At 37.8% G+C, this 21,249-nt stretch overlaps 1 protein-coding gene across 10 annotated transcripts in view; it reads left to right on the plus strand.

Annotated features, from left to right (window-relative positions):
• DENND4A (DENN domain containing 4A) overlaps positions 1–21,249 on the plus strand; it is a 144,769-nt gene that overhangs the window by 82,061 nt on the left and 41,459 nt on the right. For 3 of the 10 annotated variants that reach the window (XM_058737326.1, XM_058737325.1, XM_058737328.1), the window contains exons 15-23: positions 4,834–4,967; positions 8,522–8,657; positions 9,020–9,226; positions 9,583–9,711; positions 9,972–10,113; positions 10,513–10,644; positions 13,045–13,161; positions 14,267–14,401; positions 18,782–19,881. In XM_058737326.1, the coding sequence (XP_058593309.1) occupies positions 4,834–4,967; positions 8,522–8,657; positions 9,020–9,226; positions 9,583–9,711; positions 9,972–10,113; positions 10,513–10,644; positions 13,045–13,161; positions 14,267–14,401; positions 18,782–19,881 (2,232 nt within the window). The remainder of the gene's footprint in view (positions 1–4,833; positions 4,968–8,521; positions 8,658–9,019; positions 9,227–9,582; positions 9,712–9,971; positions 10,114–10,512; positions 10,645–13,044; positions 13,162–14,266; positions 14,402–18,781; positions 19,882–21,249) is intronic. The other 7 variants (XM_058737327.1, XM_058737329.1, XM_058737331.1 and 4 more) reach the window with 5 other exon arrangements.

Consider the following 21,249-nt stretch of genomic DNA (forward strand, 5'->3'; position numbering starts at 1 on the left):
TACCATTTCACATTTACTGTCAGTGTTTTTTACATAATTATCATACATACTTTCCTAATTTTTTACATAACCAGATCTTATAAGCATTTTTAATATCGCTGCCAAATCTCATAAAAGGAGATTTTCATTTTTAACACAGCAAAACAACAGTTTAAAAAGTCAGATAATTGTCCAAGCTTCAGGCCCATTCCTTCCTGCCCCTAGTTTCTACTCCCCAAAGGCAACCACTTTTCTCTTTCAGCAATTTCTTCATTTACCTTAAGATTTCCAAATAATGTGATTTTATTGTTGTTTATTATTTTATGTATTGTACATTAATGTCTTATCTACCATACCACCTGAATTCTCCCACTGTCATTATAATGAATTTTGGTCAAGAGGTGTTCAGTGTTTGTGGTTTTTTGTTTGTTTTAATGTTTATTTGTTTTTCAGAGAGAGAGAAAGAGAGACAGAGCGTGAGCGGGGGAGGGGCAGAGAGAGAGAGAGGGAGACAGAATCCGAAGCAGGCTCCAGGCTCCGAGCTGTTAGCACACAGCCTGACATGGGGCTCACACCCATGAATGGTGAGATCATGACCTGAGCTGAAGTCGGACCTTAATTGACTGAGCCACCCAGGTGTCCTGGTGTTCAGTGTTAATATTACTGTCACTTTGTATGTAATCCCAGCTAGACCACATATGTATATTTTGTAATATATTGTAATTAGATGTACTTTCATGCATGGATTTTGTTTTCTCTGAAGTTAATGCTGTATTTCTTGTTTTATGTCTACTATTAATTCATCTCCAAACTCTTCCAAACTCACAAAAGTGAAAAATCTAACCTCAATTTTTCCAACATATCCGTAATTTTTTTTCCTGGAAATTTCCATGTGTATTCCAATCTGAACTGATTGCTTTCTAGTCTGTCATCCTGGGATTTTCCTTCAACATCATCTTGGGACTTATATTGATTTCTCTTCGGAGTTGGTACCCCTGCTTTCTGGCTTCAATAACTTCTTTCTTGGCATATTTCCTTTTAATGGTGGAGCACAAATTCTGGTAGCTTAGTGAGAGAGAGTATGTGGGAGATACACATTTTTTGATGCCCTACTTGTCTGTAAATTTCTTTATTCTCCCCTAAGATTTGATTGCTAATTTGGTTGGAAGTAAAATTTTGAAGTCTTCTAGCTTTGATTGTTACTGTTGAGAATAACATCTGGTCTAATGCCATGTTCATTTCTGACCTTTTATACCTGATCTCTTTTTCTCTCTGAAAGCATTTAAGATCCTTGATACTCTACTAAAGTTGCACAAGGATATGCCTGGTAGATGGCTTTTCTTCACTGAGTTGAACACATGCAGGCCCTTCTACTTACTCTGTGGACCCATTTTCTTCAGATTCTGGGCAGTTTTCCTGCATCCCCTTTCATTCCTCCATTTCTTTGGTTCCCTTTTCTGAAGTATGTGTTGTTTAGATGTTGGCCTTCCTATCCTGATCCTCTTAATTTTCTTATATTTTTTCATCCCATTTTCTGTCTCTCTGTTTTTCATGTCCACTTTCTGGGAGATTTCCTAAAGTTTATCTTTCATCCTTTATAATATACTTTTTATTTCTGCTATCATATTTGTAATTTTTGTTACGTCTCTTCTTCATAGCATCTTCTTATCATGGATGTAGACTTGTTTATTTTAGTTGTTTTGAAGGGTTTTTTTCCTCCTGCATTGTGTCTATTTTTTACTCAGATGTTACTTTTATTATTTGTTTGTTTTGTCCTCCAAGTGATTGGCTTTCCTCATGTGATCTTTGGTTGGTATTTCAATGAGGAACAAAGAACTCATTGGAGCTTTTCTGGGAAGCTGAAACTTGGAGCTTCCTTAGGTATGAGATTGATGATCATAGAGGAACTCAACTATTCATTCATTCACTGCCCTGTTTGAGCAGTGTCTATAATTTTTTTTCTTTTAGGCTATTTTAGTTTCCCCGAGAGGTATCTACAGTCTTTAGCCTGAGGACTGTCAGCCTGACTGCCAGTATTCTCCCAGCTCAGTGGGGAAGGTAACTGAGGTTTTCCCTTGTTGTAACATGTAGGCTTTTACTCACTTCACCTGTTTTATTAACCTCCTTCATCTCCCACAGCTCTGCCTGATATCTTCAAGTCTAGAGTCCCTCTGGTTCACGTAAAAAGACTCAACCTCATCTCGGGCCACAGTGGGGAGAGGTAGTAGCCTAACTGCACTGGGCTGAGTCAGGGATCTGGGAGTCCTTGAATGTAGGCTTTTAACTAATTCTCCTGCTTCCGCCCCATGTGTACTCCAGTCTTCCGGGTCATCAAGCACTTTTAATTCCCGACCTTTCTGGGACTCTGCAGAGCAAATGGCTTGCTTTTTTGGCTCTCTCCTTTATCCCCTCCCCAGTGCCAGAGATGTGGCTTTCAGCTTTCACGGGTCACATCAGTCTACTTTGCAGCTTCTGAAATGTTCTGAACTCCAGCTGCGCTACTGTCCTCTCTCCAGTTCATTTTGTCTTCGTTGGGTTTTTTTTTTCAGTCCCTTACTTCTCATTTTGGTGAGATTTCAAGAGGGATTGAAGGTAAATTGTTGTGTTTAATTTGTATTACTCAACCAGAAGTCTATGTGATATTTACTATTTTAATTTTTAGTGATTGTATTTTCCAACCATTTATCATAGTTTATTCATTTGCCTGTTTTTTGAAAACATAGGTAACTTCCAACGTATTCTTTTTTTTTTTTTTTTTTTAGGGGTGCCTGGGTGGCTCAGTTGGTTAAGTATCCAACTTCGCCTCAGGTCATGATCTCACGGTTTGTGAGTTCAAGCCCCACCTCAGGAGCCTGCTTCAGATTCTGTGTCTCCCTCTCTCCCTGCCCCTCCCTCCACTGACACTTTTTTTTTTTTTTTAATGTTTATTTATTTTTTGAGAGACAGTGTGAGAGGGGTAGGGCTAGAGAGAGAGGGAGACACAGAATCTGAAGCAGGACTTCCAACGTATTCTACTTTAAGTTTTTATTCTGAGCATTTATTACTTTTGTAATATTTGAAAAACCAATAAAAGTAATACATATTTAGGAGCTCCTGGGTGGCTCAGTCAGTTAAATGTCCGACTTCAGCTCAGGTCATGATCTCATGGTTCGTGAGTTCAAGCCCCACGTCAGGCTCCGTACTGACAGCTCGGCGTCTGGAGCCTGCTTCAGATTCTGTGTCTCCCTCTCTCTCTGCCCCTCCCCTGCTCATGCTCGCTCACTCTCTCTCAAAAATAAATAAACATTTTTAAAAATTTCCTTAAGTAATACATATTATTTTTTAGCTGAAAGATAACAATATAAAGAAGAAAAGTAATTGCAGTAATACCATTACTCAGAGGTAACATTTGATAAGAGTGTGCATGAGAGAGAGAAACGAACAAAAGTATATATGTGCACATATATACAGAAATATGTATTATATATGGCATATATATTCACTCCTAAAAATTAGAATCATACTATATATATAGTATGCTTTTTTTTTTCAACTGTCATTATTTTGTAAACATTTTTTCATGTCATTATTCTACACCATCTTTATTGTTATTTAGTTCACTTTACGGATACACCATTAAAAACATTCTTTAATCTTGGAGATTACAGCGTGTCATACTACGAAATTATAACCAACACTTAATGTAAGAACACTCTGAATGTTTAACTTTTTTATAAGAGTTAGAAAAATTTAAAAGCTATCCCTGTCCTTTTTTGGTAGATTGTGCCCTGAATCCTTATTTTAAAGATTTGACTTGTTGGAGCACCTGGATAGCTCAGTCGGTTAAGTGTCTCACTTTGGCTCAGGTCATGATCTTGCTGTTCATGAGTTCGAGCCCTCCATCAAGCTCTGTGCTGACAGTTTGGAGCCTGGAGCCTGCTTCAGATTTTGTCTCCCTCACTGTCTGTCCCTCCCCCCGCTCACACTATGTGTCTTTCTGTCAAAAATAAATAAACCTTAAAATTTTTTAAAAAATAAAGATTTGACTTGTTAATAATTCTTGTCCTCCCGTTTATTTCCTAGTGATACTTGATATTCTCTCCATCCTAATAAAGTGCTGTGGGTTATTTTTGTGATACGTATGACATTTTGGTTTTCTTGTTTGTTTTTTTTCCAATGGATGTTAATGTGTGCTTTTTTGTTCATGAGCTCCTTTTGGGCAATTTGGACTCTGTTTTCAGTTTTTTTACTATTACCTTGCCATAGAGTATCTAGGGGAAATTATACTACTACAGTACTTTTAATACTGATATGACTGGAATTTTAACTCCGTTATGCTTCCACCTAAACTGGAAGAACTTAGGGAAATATGTTATATTGAGTATAAATGAAACAAAGATCCCAGTATTCTCAACAAATACACACATGTATTTGTGGATTTTTAAAAATATTACTTCTTGAGTACATTCTCATGATTCAGAATGCAAAATAGTATAAAAAGGTACACATTGGGAAATGTGGGTCCTATCCCATCCTTGTCCATTCTGTTCATCTCCCCTTCCCCATACAAGTAATTGCTTTTCATAATATTCTTTAATATTTCCTTATGTGAATACAAACAAAAATATGAATATGTGTTTTTAGTTTTCTCTCTTACTCAAAAGACAGTACACCATATACAGTGTTCTACACCTTATTATTTAATTATCTTGGAAGTCTTGTTTAGTGGTGCATAGAGAACTTGCTCTTTTTTTTTTTCTTCTTAATAGCTCTTTAGTATCCAGTTATGTAAATGGTTTATTTAACCATTCCCCATAGACAAACTCTTAGCTAACCAATGTATTCTTTTAATGTATGTTTTTTAAACTGTTTCAGGTGGATATGGACAAGAGTGGTGAAATGCGACTTATAGAACTGGATGAATCTTTCAAAAGTGAACATACTGTTTTTGTAACACCACCTGAGATCCCCCATCTACCCAATGGTGAAGAACCCCCTTTACAGTACAGGTATTCAAGAGGCAGAATGTTTGAGATTGAAAGAGAGAAGCAATCCATCATCTGTGACGTAGCTTTCTAAGGACTGTGGTATTTTCAAAAATCCAAACTTTACAGATTCCTAATTTTTAGGTGGTAAGCAAGCTTATCCCACATCCATTATTAAGTTTTGAGGTATAAAAAGAAAAGAATTATAATTTTGCATAATCTAGACTTGGGAAGCTCTATATATCTACATAAGTATCTGTTCTCATAAATGTTGGCTAAATTCAGTTAGGACTCACCCCACCAAAATGCAGCACTTTTATTATAGATTTTGATTTTTGTTTCTCACTAAAGCTGATTTCCTCCCTTTCATCCCCTTCCCCACACACATATTGATTAATGTAATCTGTTTACAAAAATTGATATAGAGTCAATATTTGTGGCCTTGACTTTGACGATACAATTTTTTAGGCTATTAATTTTTTTGTGAGTGTTTCTTTTAAGCTGTGAAAATTCAGAACTATTGGGAATTGATCATTGTTAATTCAGGAAGTTTGTTCAGACACTGTGCTGAGTGCTTGGGACATAGACTTGAATGATACATTGTTTACTGCTTTCAAGTCTAGTGGAAAAGAGAGGAAAGTTCTGAGATAGGGTTATGATAGAGTTAGATATATTATAATCTGTGTATCTAGAGGTATATTATGTGCATACACTTGTTATCTACTAGAGGTGGTTTCCAGTATGCATTTATTTTTACTTAGAATGGTATTTCCTTCTAATAAATGGTATGTATGTATGTATGTATTTATTTATATTTTTGAGAGAGAGAGAGCATGCAAGTGAGTGAGGGGGGAGAGAGAGAATCCCACGAGGGGCAGAGTGAGAGGAAGAGAGAATGTGGAGTCAAAAGCGGGCTCGAACTCACCCGATGCAGGAGCTTGAACGCACAAACCGTGAGATCATGAACTGAGCCAAAGTCAGATACTTAACTGACCTAGCCACCCAGGCACCCCTATTTATTTATTCTTTAACATTAAAAAAAAAATTTTTTTTTAATTTTTTATGTTTATTTATTTTTGAGAGACAGAGCATGAGCAGGGGTGGGGCAGAGAGAGAGGGAGACACAGAATCCAAAGCAGGCTCCAGGCTCTGAGCTGTCAGCACAAAGTCTGACGTGGGGCTCTAACCCACAAACCATGAGATCAAGACCAGAGCCAAAGTCGGAAGCTTAACTGATTAAGCCACCCAGGTGCCCCTATTTATTTATTTTGAGAGAGAGAGAGAGAGTTGGGGAGGGACAGAGAGAGAGGAAGAGAGAGAATCCCAAGCAGGCTCTGAGCTGCCAGTGCAGAGCCCAACTCGGGGCTCAATCTCAGGAACGGTGAGAACATGACCTGAGCTGAAATTAAGTGTCAGTCACTTAACCGATTGAACCATCCAGGTGCCCCTAAACTGATATTTCGTTTTATTTATTTATTTATTTAAAAAAAATTTTTTTTTTTAATGTTTATTTATTTTTGAGACAGAGAGATACAGAGCATGAACCAGGGAGGGTCAGAGAGAGGGAGACAGAATCTGAAACAGGCTCCAGGCTCTGAGCTGCCAGCACAGAGCCCGACGCGGGGCTCGAACTCACGGACCGTGAGATCATGACCTGAGCCGAAGTCAGACGCTTAACCGACTGAGCCACCCAGGCGCCCCTGATATTTCGTTTTAGATAATAAATGATTTCTTTCTCCAATAATATTTTCTTACTTTAAAGCCATTTCACATCTATCACTCATTAGGTCATAGTTTATTTTCATTGAAAAAGGATTTTTCAGAACATCCTTATTTATAACTCGGATTAAATTCTTCCTTTTACAGACAAAAAAGTGGTGCAACAGGTGTTTGTGAATGTCAGTTAATTCATAGGCCACTTGGCTCCTGCCCTTACTTTTTGTCTACTGATGATGTTGCTCAGATCACTTTTTAAAATTCTGCCTTTATGGGGCGCCTGGGTGGCGCAGTCGGTTAAGCGTCCGACTTCAGCCAGGTCACGATCTCGCGGTCTGGTCCGTGAGTTCGAGCCCCGCGTCAGGCTCTGGGCTGATGGCTTGGAGCCTGGAGCCTGTTTCCGATTCTGTGTCTCCCTCTCTCTGCCCCTCCCCCGTTCATGCTCTCTCTGTCCCAAAAAAAATAAAAATAAAAAACGTTGAAAAAAAATTTAAAAAAAAAAATAAAAAAAAAAAATAAATAAAATTCTGCCTTTTGTCAAAGGTGTTCAAAATCTCTCTCCTAATTTCTTTCTCACTTTTTTTTTTTCTTTCTAAACAAGATCTCATTTCTTTGACCCCTTTGGTACATTATACTTCTAAGACTTTTGTGGGGAGACATGTTTCACTAATAAAGTTTTGTTTTTTCATGATTTGCTTTTAACTTTTTCAAAATTTAACTTTTAGATTTACTTTAATAAAAAATTGCTTAGCTTGGAAAGTTTCTATTTTTTAAAGAATCTAAGTCACTCTTTGAATTGAGACTAACAATATAATTCTGGTGTAATCATACCAATCATTGGAAAAACAACTTAAATGTCTTTAATGAGTACAGTGGGTCCTCTTAGTGAGAGGCGACTCATATTCTTACATTGTCTGTGTAAAATGATAAGGTAGTAAGCAAGTTTCCATAAGACACACAGAATGGTCTCATCACACATGTACATACAATGAATTTTTTAAAGGGCATAGTTTTCCTGAACTTCTTTGCTATTTTATTCCTACTTAACATTCAATATTTATCAATATTTTTTCATTTTACTGAATTTGCCTATAGTAATGTATAATAGATATAGTTTACTATCTTTTATTATAACTGGTTTTCTCAGTTAATTGAAACTATTTGTATGCCCTTAGGAAGATTTTAAAGTAGGTTCATTGTGATGCTCAGGGGCTTCTTTTCTTTTCAAAAGCATGTCTTTTTCCTAGCTGCTGCTACCTTTTAAATTCCCAAAATACTTTGCTCTAGCACCCACATTAGGCCCACCTCCTCATAGAGCCACTCATTCTAATCTTTTCTTCTTCTCCAACCTCTTCAATTTTCTTTCTCATAAATGAGGGCCTGAACCTACTTAACTAACGTGATAAACCAATTCATAATAATATGTTTGTCCTGGAGCACTAATACGTTATTTGTATCTTTTTAAGAGGACAGTTCAACAGTAATATTTTAATCTAAAGCAGTGATTTTAATGACTGTCCTGTCTGAAAGCGTATTGATTTGGTGGACCTTTTACCATCATATTATCTGATATGTTTCCTGTGTATCTACATGAATACTAACTTACAAAGCTTGCTTGATTTACTTTAGGGTTTGATGTCAAGTTCAACAAAATTTAAATATATTTTGCTTTTTTAGCTCTAAAATATATACTTGAGTTTGTATTTGACTATTACAAGGCACCATTAGCATGAATATTTGTTAAGGATATATCATTGTCTGATGGAAAAAAATAGTTGAAATATTGGTCAGAATATTTTTTAGATTGTAACCAGTATGATCATCTATGTGTGCTTGAGATTTTTTTTTCTTTTCAAAAACAGCTATAATGGATTTCCAGTTCTTAGAAACAATTTATTTGAGAGACCTGAAGGATTTCTACAAACACGAAAGAACAAATTGCCTTCAAAATCAAGTAGTCCTAGTAGCCCTTCTCCCATGTTCAGAAGAACAAAACAGGTACTTTGACAATTTTGCGCTTTTCAAATATTCAAGTATTAGAACAAAATTAATGTGATATTCTTTCTTAATATATTTTACTGCCCCGTATATATGAGTAGGTTATCATGCTCCGCAAGGCGTCCTGAATTCATAGTAATGTGACTTCAAAACATTAACTAATTTTCCTATCTTAGAATTTTATTTTACACATCTTATAATACACATTCAAGCAGAGGCTTGACTATATAGTAATTACAGACAGATTTTGTGAGCGAAATATTATAAAAGCATATGACCTGCCCTTATTCAGCATTCAGTTAATAAATAAGAATACTTAAATGTGTATATTTATTAATGAGATCCTTGCATTGTTTTTCTAGGAAATTAAATCAGCCCATAAAATTGCCAAGAAGTATTCTTCCATTCCCCAAATGTGGTCTAGATGTCTACTGCGTCACTGTTACGGACTATGGTTTATTTGTCTGCCAGCTTATGTGAAAGTATGTCATTCAAAAGTCAGGGCCCTGAAAACAGCATATGATGTGCTTAAAAAAATGCAGTCAAAGAAGATGGATCCCCCTGATGAGGTAACAGTTTTTTTCAAATGCATTTTTGGGGCATCTGGGTGGCTCAGTTGGTTAACCATCCAACTGCAGCTCAGGCCGTGATCTCATGGTTGGTGCGTCCGAGTCCTGTAGCAGGTTCTGTGCTGACAGTGCAGAGCCTACCTGGGATTCTCTCTTTCTCTGTCTCTCAAAATAAATAAATAAACTTAAAAAAAGTAATACATGTATTTTAAACATGTTTTTTAACGCATTATTCTAAAAACTTAAAAACGGAAAAACAATAGCAACTATAAGAAATGAAATAAAAAGCATTACTTTATTTTGGATTTATGTTCATGTGTACTTTGTTTCTGTACACTCTGCGTTTTGTGTTTCAGGTGTGCTACCGCATTCTCATGCAGCTCTGTGGACAGTATGATCAGCCCGTGCTTGCAGTTCGAGTGCTTTTCGAAATGCAGAAAGCTGGTATTGACCCCAATGCCATTACTTATGGTTATTATAATAAGGTAATTACTCTGATTTAGTGGAGAAAAAGTATAACTTTTGTGATTATACACCCTTATTTTGTTGGCAGAAATCATTGATTCAGGCCTTGTTTGGCATTAATTTTGGAGTGCTAAAGTATATTTTGTAAACCAAATAAGATTTTCTATTCTATTTTGTGTTGTACAATCGATTTAGATCTTCTTTAGCTTAACTATAAAGCCAATGTACACTCACTTATCAATGTTATTTTACTAATTATTTTATTTTCTTGAATGCATAGGCTGTTCTGGAAAGTACTTGGCCCTCAAGAAGTCGTAGTGGCTATTTTCTTTGGACAAAAGTAAGAAACGTTGTTTTAGGAGTAGCACAGTTCAAAAGAGCTTTAAAGAAACACGCACACTTATCACAAACAACTCTCTCAGGTAATTAAAGGTTCTTAAAGGATGTATATGTTTTACTTTAAAAAAAAATCATTGACTAGTTACACTTTACAGTTCTTTAGAAATTTTACATAGTTTCAGAATATTTAATGTTTTCTAGTTTTTATTGCCATTAAGCAAATTCTAATATTAGAGTATTTTCCCCTTTGAAAGACACCAAATTTCACTTTTTTCCTGGAACTGTTAAATTATGAAGCTCTGGTGATCTTGCTTTAGTGTTCAGTAATAATTCACAATAGTTATAGGTGGTATAGTTGTATTTTGCTAATTATGTGGCACATTTCGTGTTCAGTATTAGTGGATTATTAGCTTGAGCGACAACTAATGTGTATTTTTGGTATCTCCCTGAGTAGTAAAATGCTGTCACATTGTGTTCTTAAGCAGATGGCAGTGACCTGGATGCTATTAGTCATGGCAGCATGGATAGTGGTCATGGGACACAAACTGTGGAGCAGGCACCTTTTAATACGGGTTTAATCAAAGTATATGCTACTGATGATAGATCTAGTACAGGTTTGTGTGTGCTTATGTATACATTTATTACAGTACATTTTACAAACTAGATTTGCTCGTCTGTCTTTTTTAGATTTTAATTTTCAATGATGTATTTAAGTTAACTGTCACTTTTTAATTTTATATGATAGGTATTTGGTTTTGATACTGTGTTTAATAATTACATGCTGTTTTATTCATTCTTTATTTGAATAGAAATAAAAGTTTGAGAGTTTATTCAAGTATTTAGCCGATAATAATCCAATTAACTCTGGATAGCACACAGATATCTTTATCATGTAATTTTTAAGGATAAATTCTTCCTTGTAATTGTGAAAATGTTATTAGAGGTTTTTTAAAGAGAAACTTTATAGCCCTGATCTGAGTTAATAGTACATATCAACATCAACTTCCTGGTTTTAACAGTGTATTATATTTCATGTCAGATAGTATCATTGAGAGAAGCTGGGTAAACAGTACACAGGAACTCTCTGTACTGTATTATTTTGCCAGCTTCTTGTGACTCTTATACTATAGTAAAATAAAAAGGCATTATAAAAAACTTTTCAAATATATATAAAGCTTGTAGTCTTCTAGCACTGAAGATGCCATTAATTTCATTAAAATATCAGATTTGTACATAATCTTCCTCTAAGAATTAAAACTGACACACTGAAATTTGTTGAATAATTCTGTTCTTTTCATTAGGACATTTAAAAAAGATACATGACTTTTGTGCGTAGTGTAAGAGCCACCTCTTAACAGACAGAAATTTTAAATTAAAAATCTAAGCATTAATAACAAAATATGAAGGCTTCATTCTCTACATATGGTAACATTATTTTGGTCTGTCTCCTTTTATGCCTACTTTTAAGAGTAATGAATGTAAGCAAATTGTGTTGCAGTGTAATTTTCATAGTTGTTCTTACTTGGCTGATTTTATATTTTGATCATGCAATATGAATTAATCCGGGTTATAGTAGTCATCTTCAGGCATTCTCTCTTAAAAATGAAGAAATCAATTTTATTTTTTAGTTTTATTTTTATTTCAGTAATTTCTACACCCCACGTGGGGCTCGAACTCACAACCCTAAGGTCAAGAGTCGCACCTTCTTCTGACTGAGCCGACCAGAGGCCCCTCTATCTTTTGTTTTTAAGTGTGGCTTTTGAAAAGTTTATTTTAAAGCATTGCAGAATCTAACAAAAGCATGAATTTCCATCATGATCATCTTCATATTTTTAAATTTGTATTTTCTGTACAAATGGAGCCAAAAGTTTGACTAGAAAAAATACAAACTCAAAATTATAATTTTAAAGTAAATACCTAGTGATACTTAATACAGTTTCTTTACACAGTTCTTTATAGGTTTATAAAACCGTTCAATATATAGCCTCTCTCATATAGTCATAACTGCTTTGTGTGTTATAAATCTGGAGACTTGAAATCCAAACCAAAAGGTTGAGTGGTTTGCTTAAAATCGTGTCTCCTAAGATGGAGAAGTAGGATTTAAAACCTTGTATTTTGATGCTATTCTAGTGAAAACAATTTGCTGAAAATTACAGAGGACTTGTTGAACAGCAATGTATTAGAAGTTTTCTTCTTTCGGGGCGCCTGGGTGGCGCAGTCGGTTAAGCGTCCGACTTCAGCCAGGTCACGATCTCGCGGTCCGTGAGTTCGAGCCCCGCGTCAGGCTCTGGGCTGATGGCTCGGAGCCTGGAGCCTGTTTCCGATTCTGTGTCTCCCTCTCTCTCTGCCCCTCCCCCGTTCATGCTCAGTCTCTCTCTGTCCCAAAAATAAATAAAAAACGTTGAAAAAAAAAAAAAAAGAAGTTTTCTTCTATCAGTGCAGGGTTTGCTTAACAGTGACACATTTTTTTCTCATTCCCATGTATCTGTACTCAAGTGCAATTCAGTAATCATTCTGTTGAACTTGCAGAAAAATAATTACCTATCAATAAATTTAAATAAACCCAAACCTAAATGATTTTTGGGTAGAATCATTTATACATTTGGGTTCAGTGATCTGCGTGTGAATGTTCTGTCAGGAATTCCCTGCAGATTTTTCTTCTCCATTGCTTAGCTGGAACTTAGACTTTAACCTGGAAAGGTCATGGGCTTAAAGAACATCTGGTTAGTCTGTACCTTTAGGATCCCAGACAGTAGTGTGAATGTACATAGTCTCTTTTGACTGCGGTGTGGAGCCAGAAATGTTACTTTGCGATCATCCCTTTCTTGCATTAGTAGAGATGGAGGAGGGGGGCTGACAAAATAATGCTTTCAATTGTAAGTTATCCAGAAAATTTCTCATCAGTAAGTCTAAACACTAGTGTGTTGCTCCTAAATCCAGTTGTTCTCACTAAAGAAGCTTATGATGAACAGCAGAGGGTTTTTGTTTCTTTTTTTTTTTTCTCTTTTTCCTAGGTGGCCAGTCTGATCTTGGGTATAATTCATTATCTAAGGATGAAGTTAGAAGAGGGGATATATCTACTGAAGAAATTCAAGAAGAAAAAGATAAGAAAGGGAGTGATTCTAGTTCCCGTAGGTATTATTTAAGTTGATATTGTATAAATTTGTGCACGTCTATTAACGGAAAACACAAGTGGCTTCAAGTATAACAGTACTGATTTTATTTTCCAAGTTCCCATTATAACTCCTCTTTCCTCACATTACAGGCTCTCTTCACCACCTAATGTTCCAACACACAAATCCTTTATGTGTAAAGTGTCTCATCTCAGTGGCACAACACTCTCCAATCAAATTCTCTTCTCATAGTACAAATATATATATATATATATTTCTTCAAACAGTGGCTCTTTTCTAAGGTTTAACAATATTTTTATGTAATGCTTTGTTAATGGTCTGTGACTTCTATTTTTCCCCTTTGGCCACCTCCATCAAAAGCAGTGTTTCACAACCAAAAAGAAATACAAAATGTGTGGACCTCACACATGACCAGTACTTAGTAATTTGATACACGTCTTGAGGCCTCAAATAACTGGAATAATTTACTTGTGATTGACAAATAGATGTAGAGGTGTTTGGTATTTTCTAATCACCTATTTTAAGATAGAAATATTTAGGGGTGCCTGGGTGGCTTAGTCGGTCGGGCGTCTGACTTTGGCTGATGTCATGATCTCACAGTTCGTGAGTTCGAGCCCCGTGTCGGGCTCTGTGCTGACAGCTCAGAGCCTGCAACCTGTTTCAGATTCTGTGTCTCCCTCTCTCTGCTCCTTCCCCACTCATGCTCTGTCTCTGTCTCTCTCAAAAATAAATAAATATGGGGCGCCTGGGTGGCGCAGTCGGTTAAGCGTCTGACTTCAGCCAGGTCACGATCTCGCGGTCCGTGAGTTCGAGCCCCGCGTCAGGCTCTGGGCTGATGGCTCGGAGCCTGGAGCCTGTTTCCGATTCTGTGTCTCCCTCTCTCTCTGCCCCTGCCCCGTTCATGCTTTGTCTCTCTCTGTCCCAAAAATAAATAAAAAACGTTGAAAAAAAAATTTAAAAAAATAAATAATAAATAAATAAATAAATATTTAAAAAAAAATTTTTTTAAAGATAGAAATATTTAGAACTGAAAGCTTCTTCTCTTTATACCTTCTATGAAATACATAGCTTTTATCTTAATGATTCATTTTAATCTTTACAGTATCAGAGAGCGAGAGTGCAAAAGGAAGTGCTGATTGTCTTCCTGAGCTTAATTATCAAAGTTCTTCCAGTATAGTTCGCCCCAGTGGCACCAGTAACAATGGTGTTGATAAAATATCAGAAGAAGGCACTGCTGGTAAGTTGAACAGTACACATCTTTTGAGTTTGGAACAATGGACTTTCTGGAAGGGGGAAGTGGGAGCAAGTGAGATGATCCATCTGAGGGTACCTTACACTTACCAGTTTTTAAATGAAGCCTATAGTTCTTTTTGTTGTTGTTGTTTTAAGTTTATTTATTTATTTTGAGAGTGAGAGAGTGAGCACGAGCGGGAAAGGGGCAGAAAGGGAGAGAGAGGATCCCAAGCAGGCTCCGAGCTGTCAGTGCAGAGCCTGACATGAGGCTTGATCCCACAAACCATGAGATCATGACCTGAACCGAAATTGGGAGTCGGACACTTAATTGAGCCATCCAGGAGCCCCTGAAGCCTATAGTTCTTTAATCGTCATTATTGTCCCTGTTTTCTCAGAAGCAAGAGGATAGTCTTCCAGATAGTTTAGATAATAATACCTAATATTTTTTTTCTTTTCAGAGTGCTTTTTACATATTATTTTGTATTTGTTAATAGAACAATGCTTAGATTAAGGAGAGAGGATATAAGCGCTCTTTTATAGATGAGAAGACTAAGGCATATTCTGACAGTTGACAGGTCATATAAGTTATCACCTAATTAATGGAAAAGAGTGTTTAGGATTTGGGATAATATTTGGTGTCACAAATTTTCATCAAATCATTTTTGGGGGAGGGGCGCCTGGGTGGCTCAATCGGTTAAGTGTCCCACTTCAGCTCAGGTCATGATCTCACAGTCCGTGAGTTCGAGCCCTGCATTGGGCTCAGTGCTGACAGCTCGGAGCCTGGAGCCTACTTCAGATTCTGTGTCTCCCTGCCCCTGTCTGCCCCTCCCCTGCTTGTGCTCTGTCTCTCTCTGTCTCTCAATCATAAATAGTTGTTAAAAAATTTAAAAAAAAAACAAAACATGTACTGTCTCTCAACAGAAAAAGTTTGCAGCACCCCCTGCTCTAGCATATCAAAAAAAAAAGTTAAATGATCGATAGCCATCTTACTTTGCATTTCTTTATTAGATAATTGTTAAAACTAAAATGTTAACATTTGTTTCATTGGCGTTGTGGAATTGCCTCACCACCATTTAGTCCCTCCTAGTCATTGTCTAATTATAACTCTTAATACCTTGCCTTTGGTAGTCTTTGCTCTGTAGTTCTTCCATTACTATCTATTCATGCTTGCCTTTTTCCTAAGATCTGCTTTTATGACCTTGCTGTTTTAATATGATTATAAACCATCCTTTGATCCTGACATTTTGTCAAAGTAATCAGCAGCTGACTCATCGTCTGGCTTTTGTCTTTGCTGAACAAGTCAGGTTTTAAAAGCCTATGATAGGACCACCAGCCACATCTATCTCCTTTTATCGGGAAAGCAAAAACTTTTCCAGAAACCCTCAAAAACTACTGCTTTAACATCACTGGCCAGAATTATGTCACAGAACTGCCTGGTCCAAGGAAGTTACGTAGTTTGTGGCTCTGTGTCAGAGGCATGAAGCATCCAGCATAGTCTGGTGGACCTTAGCATTTATATGAACCAAGGATTGGACTAATTTAACTGTAAGTAGCCAGATAGTATTTTAGGCCTTGCAGGTCACACACAGTTCTGTCACCTAATCTTCTTTGTGGGTGTGTGATTTTTACAACCTTTTAAAAATCTAAAAACCAGGGGTGCCTGCGTGACTGAGTTTGTTAAGCATTCTACTCTTGATATCAACTCAGGTCATGATCTCATAGAGATGGGATTGAGTTCCCCGTCAGGCTCTACGCTGAGCTTGGATCCTGCTTGGGATTACCTCTTTCCCTCTCTCTCTGCCCTTCCCCCATGTGTTCTCTCTCTCTCTCTCTCTCTCTCTCTCTCTCTCACTCACTCTCTCTCTCTCTCTCTCTCTCTCTTAAAAATAAATAAACTTAAGAAAAATGAAAAAACCAGGGGTGCCTGTACAAAAACAGTCAACAGGCCAGATTTGGGTCAGAAGCATAGTTTGCCCTCCCCTGGTATAATTTGATAACCAGCTTTATTTGCCTTCAGGCTGTAGCATGGTTTTGACTTTGCAAGGGAACCCTTACACAGCTATTTAAATGCAATCCCAGAGTACTGTCTTTGGGTTGTAAAATTCCTTCAGGTCCAGGTGCCTGGGTGGCTCAGTCGGTTAGGCCTTCAACTAAGGTCACAATCTTGCGGTTTGTGAGTTCGAGCCCCGCGTCAGGCTCTGTGCTGACAGCTCAGAGCCTGGAGCCTGGTTCAGATTCTGTATCTCCCTCTCTCTCTGCCCCTCTCCTGCTCGTGCTCTGTCTCTCTCTGTCTCTCAATAATAAATAAACATTAAAAAAAAATTCCTCCAGGGGCGCCTGGGTGGCGCAGTCGGTTGAGCGTCCGACTTCAGTCAGGTCACGATCTCGCGGTCCGTGAGTTCGAGCCCCGCGTCAGGCTCTGGGCTGATGGCTCGGAGCCTGGAGCCTATTTCCGATTCTGTGTCTCCCTCTCTCTCTGCCCCTCCCCCGTTCATGCTCTGTCTCTCTCTGTCCCAAAAATAAAAAAAAATTAAAAAAAATAAAAAATAAAAAATTCCTCCAGGTCTTTGATAATATATAATCTGTCAAGCAGGAGATTTCTCAGAATATTAAAAGAAAGCATATTTTTTATTTTTTATGTCCTTAATCATAAGGTGATATAGAAGCAAAGAATAAATTTTACCTTTCTGTTATGCTGTTTTCCTTGTTAATGATATATGCTTATTATATTATTACTTGTTATATTATTACTTTTATCTCCTATCCTGTTAAATGAATGCATCACATGGCAAGAAAAAGGCACATTTTTAATAATTGCCTGGTGATAGCACACTAATTCTGTTGGATAAACATATAAAAAGAATAGTTAACAATACCATACCTAGGCTAACACTTTAGAGAAGACTCCCACGTAATTAGAACAATTAAGGTGATCAGAAATCTAAATGTCTGCTTTCAGCCTTGGTATCTAAGTAATTTGGCAAAAAGTAGTGAAAAGTGTTTCTGAGTAGAAAGTAGCCATTCACATTTGACTGTTATAAACTTGCAAACCATATGTAAAACAAAGGTAAAATTATTTAGCCATATCTATAGTCCTAGGACTTAGAGCTTTTTTTAAAATAATTTTTCTATATGGGGTAAAACTAACGTAGCTGCCTTTTATTTGGTTTGGTTTAGCATTTTTTGTTTTGTTTTTCATTTTTACAGGCAGAAGTCTTAGAATCTCAAGGTCATCTAGTACAACCACGATTGCGTAACTGTTGCTTAATCAACTTAGTAGAATTAATATAAATTTATTATTAAATATAAGAAAGGTACATTTACAATTTTTTTTTGAGTGCACACAATGTTACAATAGTTTCAGGTGTACAACAGAGCGATTTAGCATCTCTAGACGTATGGTGTGCTCCCCACAGTGGAGCTACCGTGTATCACCATACGACACGATTACACTATCACTGGACGTATGCCCTGTGCTGTGCCTTTTATTCCCATGACTTCTTTCTTCCATGGTTGAAAGCCTGTATCTCCCACTCCAAGAAAGGTGAATATTAATCTTAATTTATCAGTTTTAAAAAGCAGTACACGCTGGGGTGCCTGGGTGGCTCCATCAGTTGAGCATCGGCCTTGGGCTCAGGTCATGATCTCATAGTTTGTGAGTTCAGGCCCCACGTCGGGCTTTGTGCTGACAGCTCAGAGCCTGGTGCCTGCTTCAGATTCTTTGTCTCCCTCTCTCTCTACCCCTCCCTCACTTGCACTCTATCTCTGTCTCTCAAATATGAATAAACGTTAAAAAAAATTTAGGGGTGCCTGGGTGGCTCAGTCGATTGGACATCCAACTTCGGCTCAGTTCATGATCTCACCACTCGTGAATTTGAGCCCCACATCGGGCTCTGTGCTGACAGCTCAGAGCCTGGAGCCTGCTTCGGATTCTGTGTCTCCCCCTCTCTCTGCCCCTCTCCTGCTCATGCTCTGTCTCTTTCTCTCAAATATAAATGTTAAAAAAGATTTTTTTTTATTTAAATAAAAATAATTTTAAAAAGCAGTACATGTTAATGTCTCAGAGCATACCTTTCATAGTCAGTCATGTCTGGACTTGAATCCCACTTCTTTCACTTAAGGGCTGGGTAACTTTGGGCTAGATAATTAATCTCTCTGAGTGTCAGTTTCTTCTCAACCCGTAAGGATGTTGGAATGATTGTAGTAGATAATGCGAGGGAAGTGCCTAGTTATGGTGTCTGTCAACTAAGACGGTACTCAGAGGAAATAATTCAGTGAGTACTTGCTATTATCACTTTCATTACTTAGTATTTTCAAAATGTAAGACACCTTACATTTGCACATGACATTTTTCGTGGCTAAAAACACTTGACTTGTTTTTCAGAAAGCACATCTGAGCTGCTCTTAATGTCACCCTTTGAGGGTCCAAATGAAACAGGAAAGAGTCCAAGTAGATGCTTCAGGAAAAGACATAAAAGTGACAACGAAGCTGATTTGCAGCAGCGACTCTCCTGGGGAAGCAGAGAGCGCAGTCTTAGCGGAGGAGTACTGGTGGGACTTGTGCTCAGTAGAGTCAACCAGGAAGCAAATCCTGGAGACATGGCCGAAAAACTAGGAGCTGATGCAAAAATACTTTCAAATGTGATCTCAAAAAGCACAAGACCAACTAGTCTTGATATTGGAAAGCCACCTTTGAGATCAAAAAGAGACAGTCTAGAAAAGGAATCTAGTGATGACGATACACCTTTCGATGGTTCCGATTGTTTGGCAGATAAAGTGGATTCTCCCGTTATTTTTGATTTGGAGGACTTAGACGGCGAAACAGATGGGTCAAAAGTGGGATATGTTGCTTCACAAAACCCCAAGAGGACTCAGCGTCTCAGCAGCAGCTTTTCAGTAAAACCCTCTGAGAAAACGGATGTCGCCACGGGATTTGATCCCCTCTCCCTTTTGGTGGCTGAGACTGAACAGCAGCAAAAAGGGGAGGAGGAGGAGGATGACGATGACAGCAAAAGCGTTTCAACACCATCCGCTAGGCGTGATTTGGCTGAAGAAATTGTGATGTATATGAATAACATGAGCAGTCCGTTGACGAGCCGCACGCCAAGCATTGATTTACAACGGGCATGTGACGATAAATCAACTGGTAAGAAAAGTCCAACACTGGTCAAGGCGTGCAGAAGATCCAGCTTGCCTCCTCATTCTCCTAGGCCGATGAGACTTACCAAATCTAAAAGTTACACGAAAACGGAGGAGAGACCAAGGGACAGACTCTGGTCTTCTCCGGCCTTCTCACCTACTTGCCCATTTAGGGAAGACTCTCAAGATGCATTAACCCATTCGTCACCTTCATTTAATTTAGATACACTGCTAGTACCTAAACTAGACGTTCTGAGGAACAGTATGTTTACCGCTGGGAAAGGAGTTGCAGAGAAAGCCAGCAAATGGTATTCAAGATTCACCATGTATACCACCTCATCTAAGGTAAGTTCTGTTTGTGTTTTCTACTTTCCCTTTTACCCTCCTCCACCACCAAAAGCCCCTTCCTTGCAAAGATGTCCGTTTTCACCATTCTCCTTAAACACAACTTGACCAAAAAGGAATCTTGGGATGCGTAAGGTTTGTAAATATCAGAACCTGAACTTGAATAATAACTTCGAAAGAAAATTCACTAACCAAGGGTTATGTTTTTAGTTCACTTTCGAATGAAAATGATTGTAGCTGGAGTAAAAATGAGTGTTATATGAAAATGCCTACTGAACTTCATTATTTCCTTCAAAATGGGGATTTTTTTTTTCAGGTACTGGCTAGCATGCCTTCAAAATTATCAGCCGACATAGGATTTTTCCTCCTAGTTAGGATGCAGTAGCTTGTGATGGACCCACTACATATCTCTCGAGAGCAAAAAGCTAAAGGAAATATAAAGTATCTGTTTAAAGTCATCAGACATTTGCTAAAGCAACTAGAAAGTACTGGGGCAAGATCGTAGCAAGAAGAGAATAGCAGAGAGGAGCCGGACACGCTACAGCTACGTTTCCCCTGAGGGCATTTGTTGAATCTGAGCTCAGAACTGGGAGTTGTAAATCCCTTATCAGAGGACTGAGGAGAGGTGAGGGGCCACAGAGCTTTGGGGATCTCGTAAAACTGGGAAGACAAAATTAGAGGCTTGAGGGTCCTCAAATAACACCAATTTTTTTCCTTCAAGATATGTTCCAAATACTGATAGTGCATGAGACAAGAGGCTAAAAAGGTAAGCCGAAAGTCTCTGACGAAAAAGAGTTTTCAGCAGTTTCACGGTGTCGGGAATACAGTTGCAAAGAGTTCCTAAGTTCTTAGGGGGCGGGAGTGGAGGCAGGGAGCTTCGATAAGCACACGGAGCCCTTAGTCAGAAGTCCTACAGAGCCATGCTGTTGGCAAACCAGAGGTGGACTACACCTGACCAGAACGGCACCCCGGGCTTGTCTCAGCTCAGCCTGTGATTAGATGAAGATAATCAGCCTTATCTAACACATGAAAGAGTGTGCCCTTTCTAGAGGAAAAGAATATCATTAGAGTCCTCGTGATTTTTTACATATAATTTTTTATATTCTATCATTTAATGAAAAATCGCTATACCAAGAGATGGGACCGTAACTAAAAAACAAAAGAAAAACAGGGAGTGAGAAGAGACCTTCAGGTGGTCCAGATAGTTAACCTAGCAGGAGACTTTTGAAATACTTGTAGTATGTTCAAGAAAATTGAGGAAAAAGTGAAAAACAGCTGCAAAGGTAGAAAGTTTCACTGGATAATTATCCATTAAAAAGAATCAAGTATAAATTCTAGAACTGAAAAAGATTTGAAATTAAGATTGCA

Source organism: Neofelis nebulosa, chromosome 7 (genome assembly GCF_028018385.1).
Source record: "Neofelis nebulosa isolate mNeoNeb1 chromosome 7, mNeoNeb1.pri, whole genome shotgun sequence".
Lineage (NCBI taxonomy): Eukaryota > Metazoa > Chordata > Mammalia > Carnivora > Felidae > Neofelis > Neofelis nebulosa.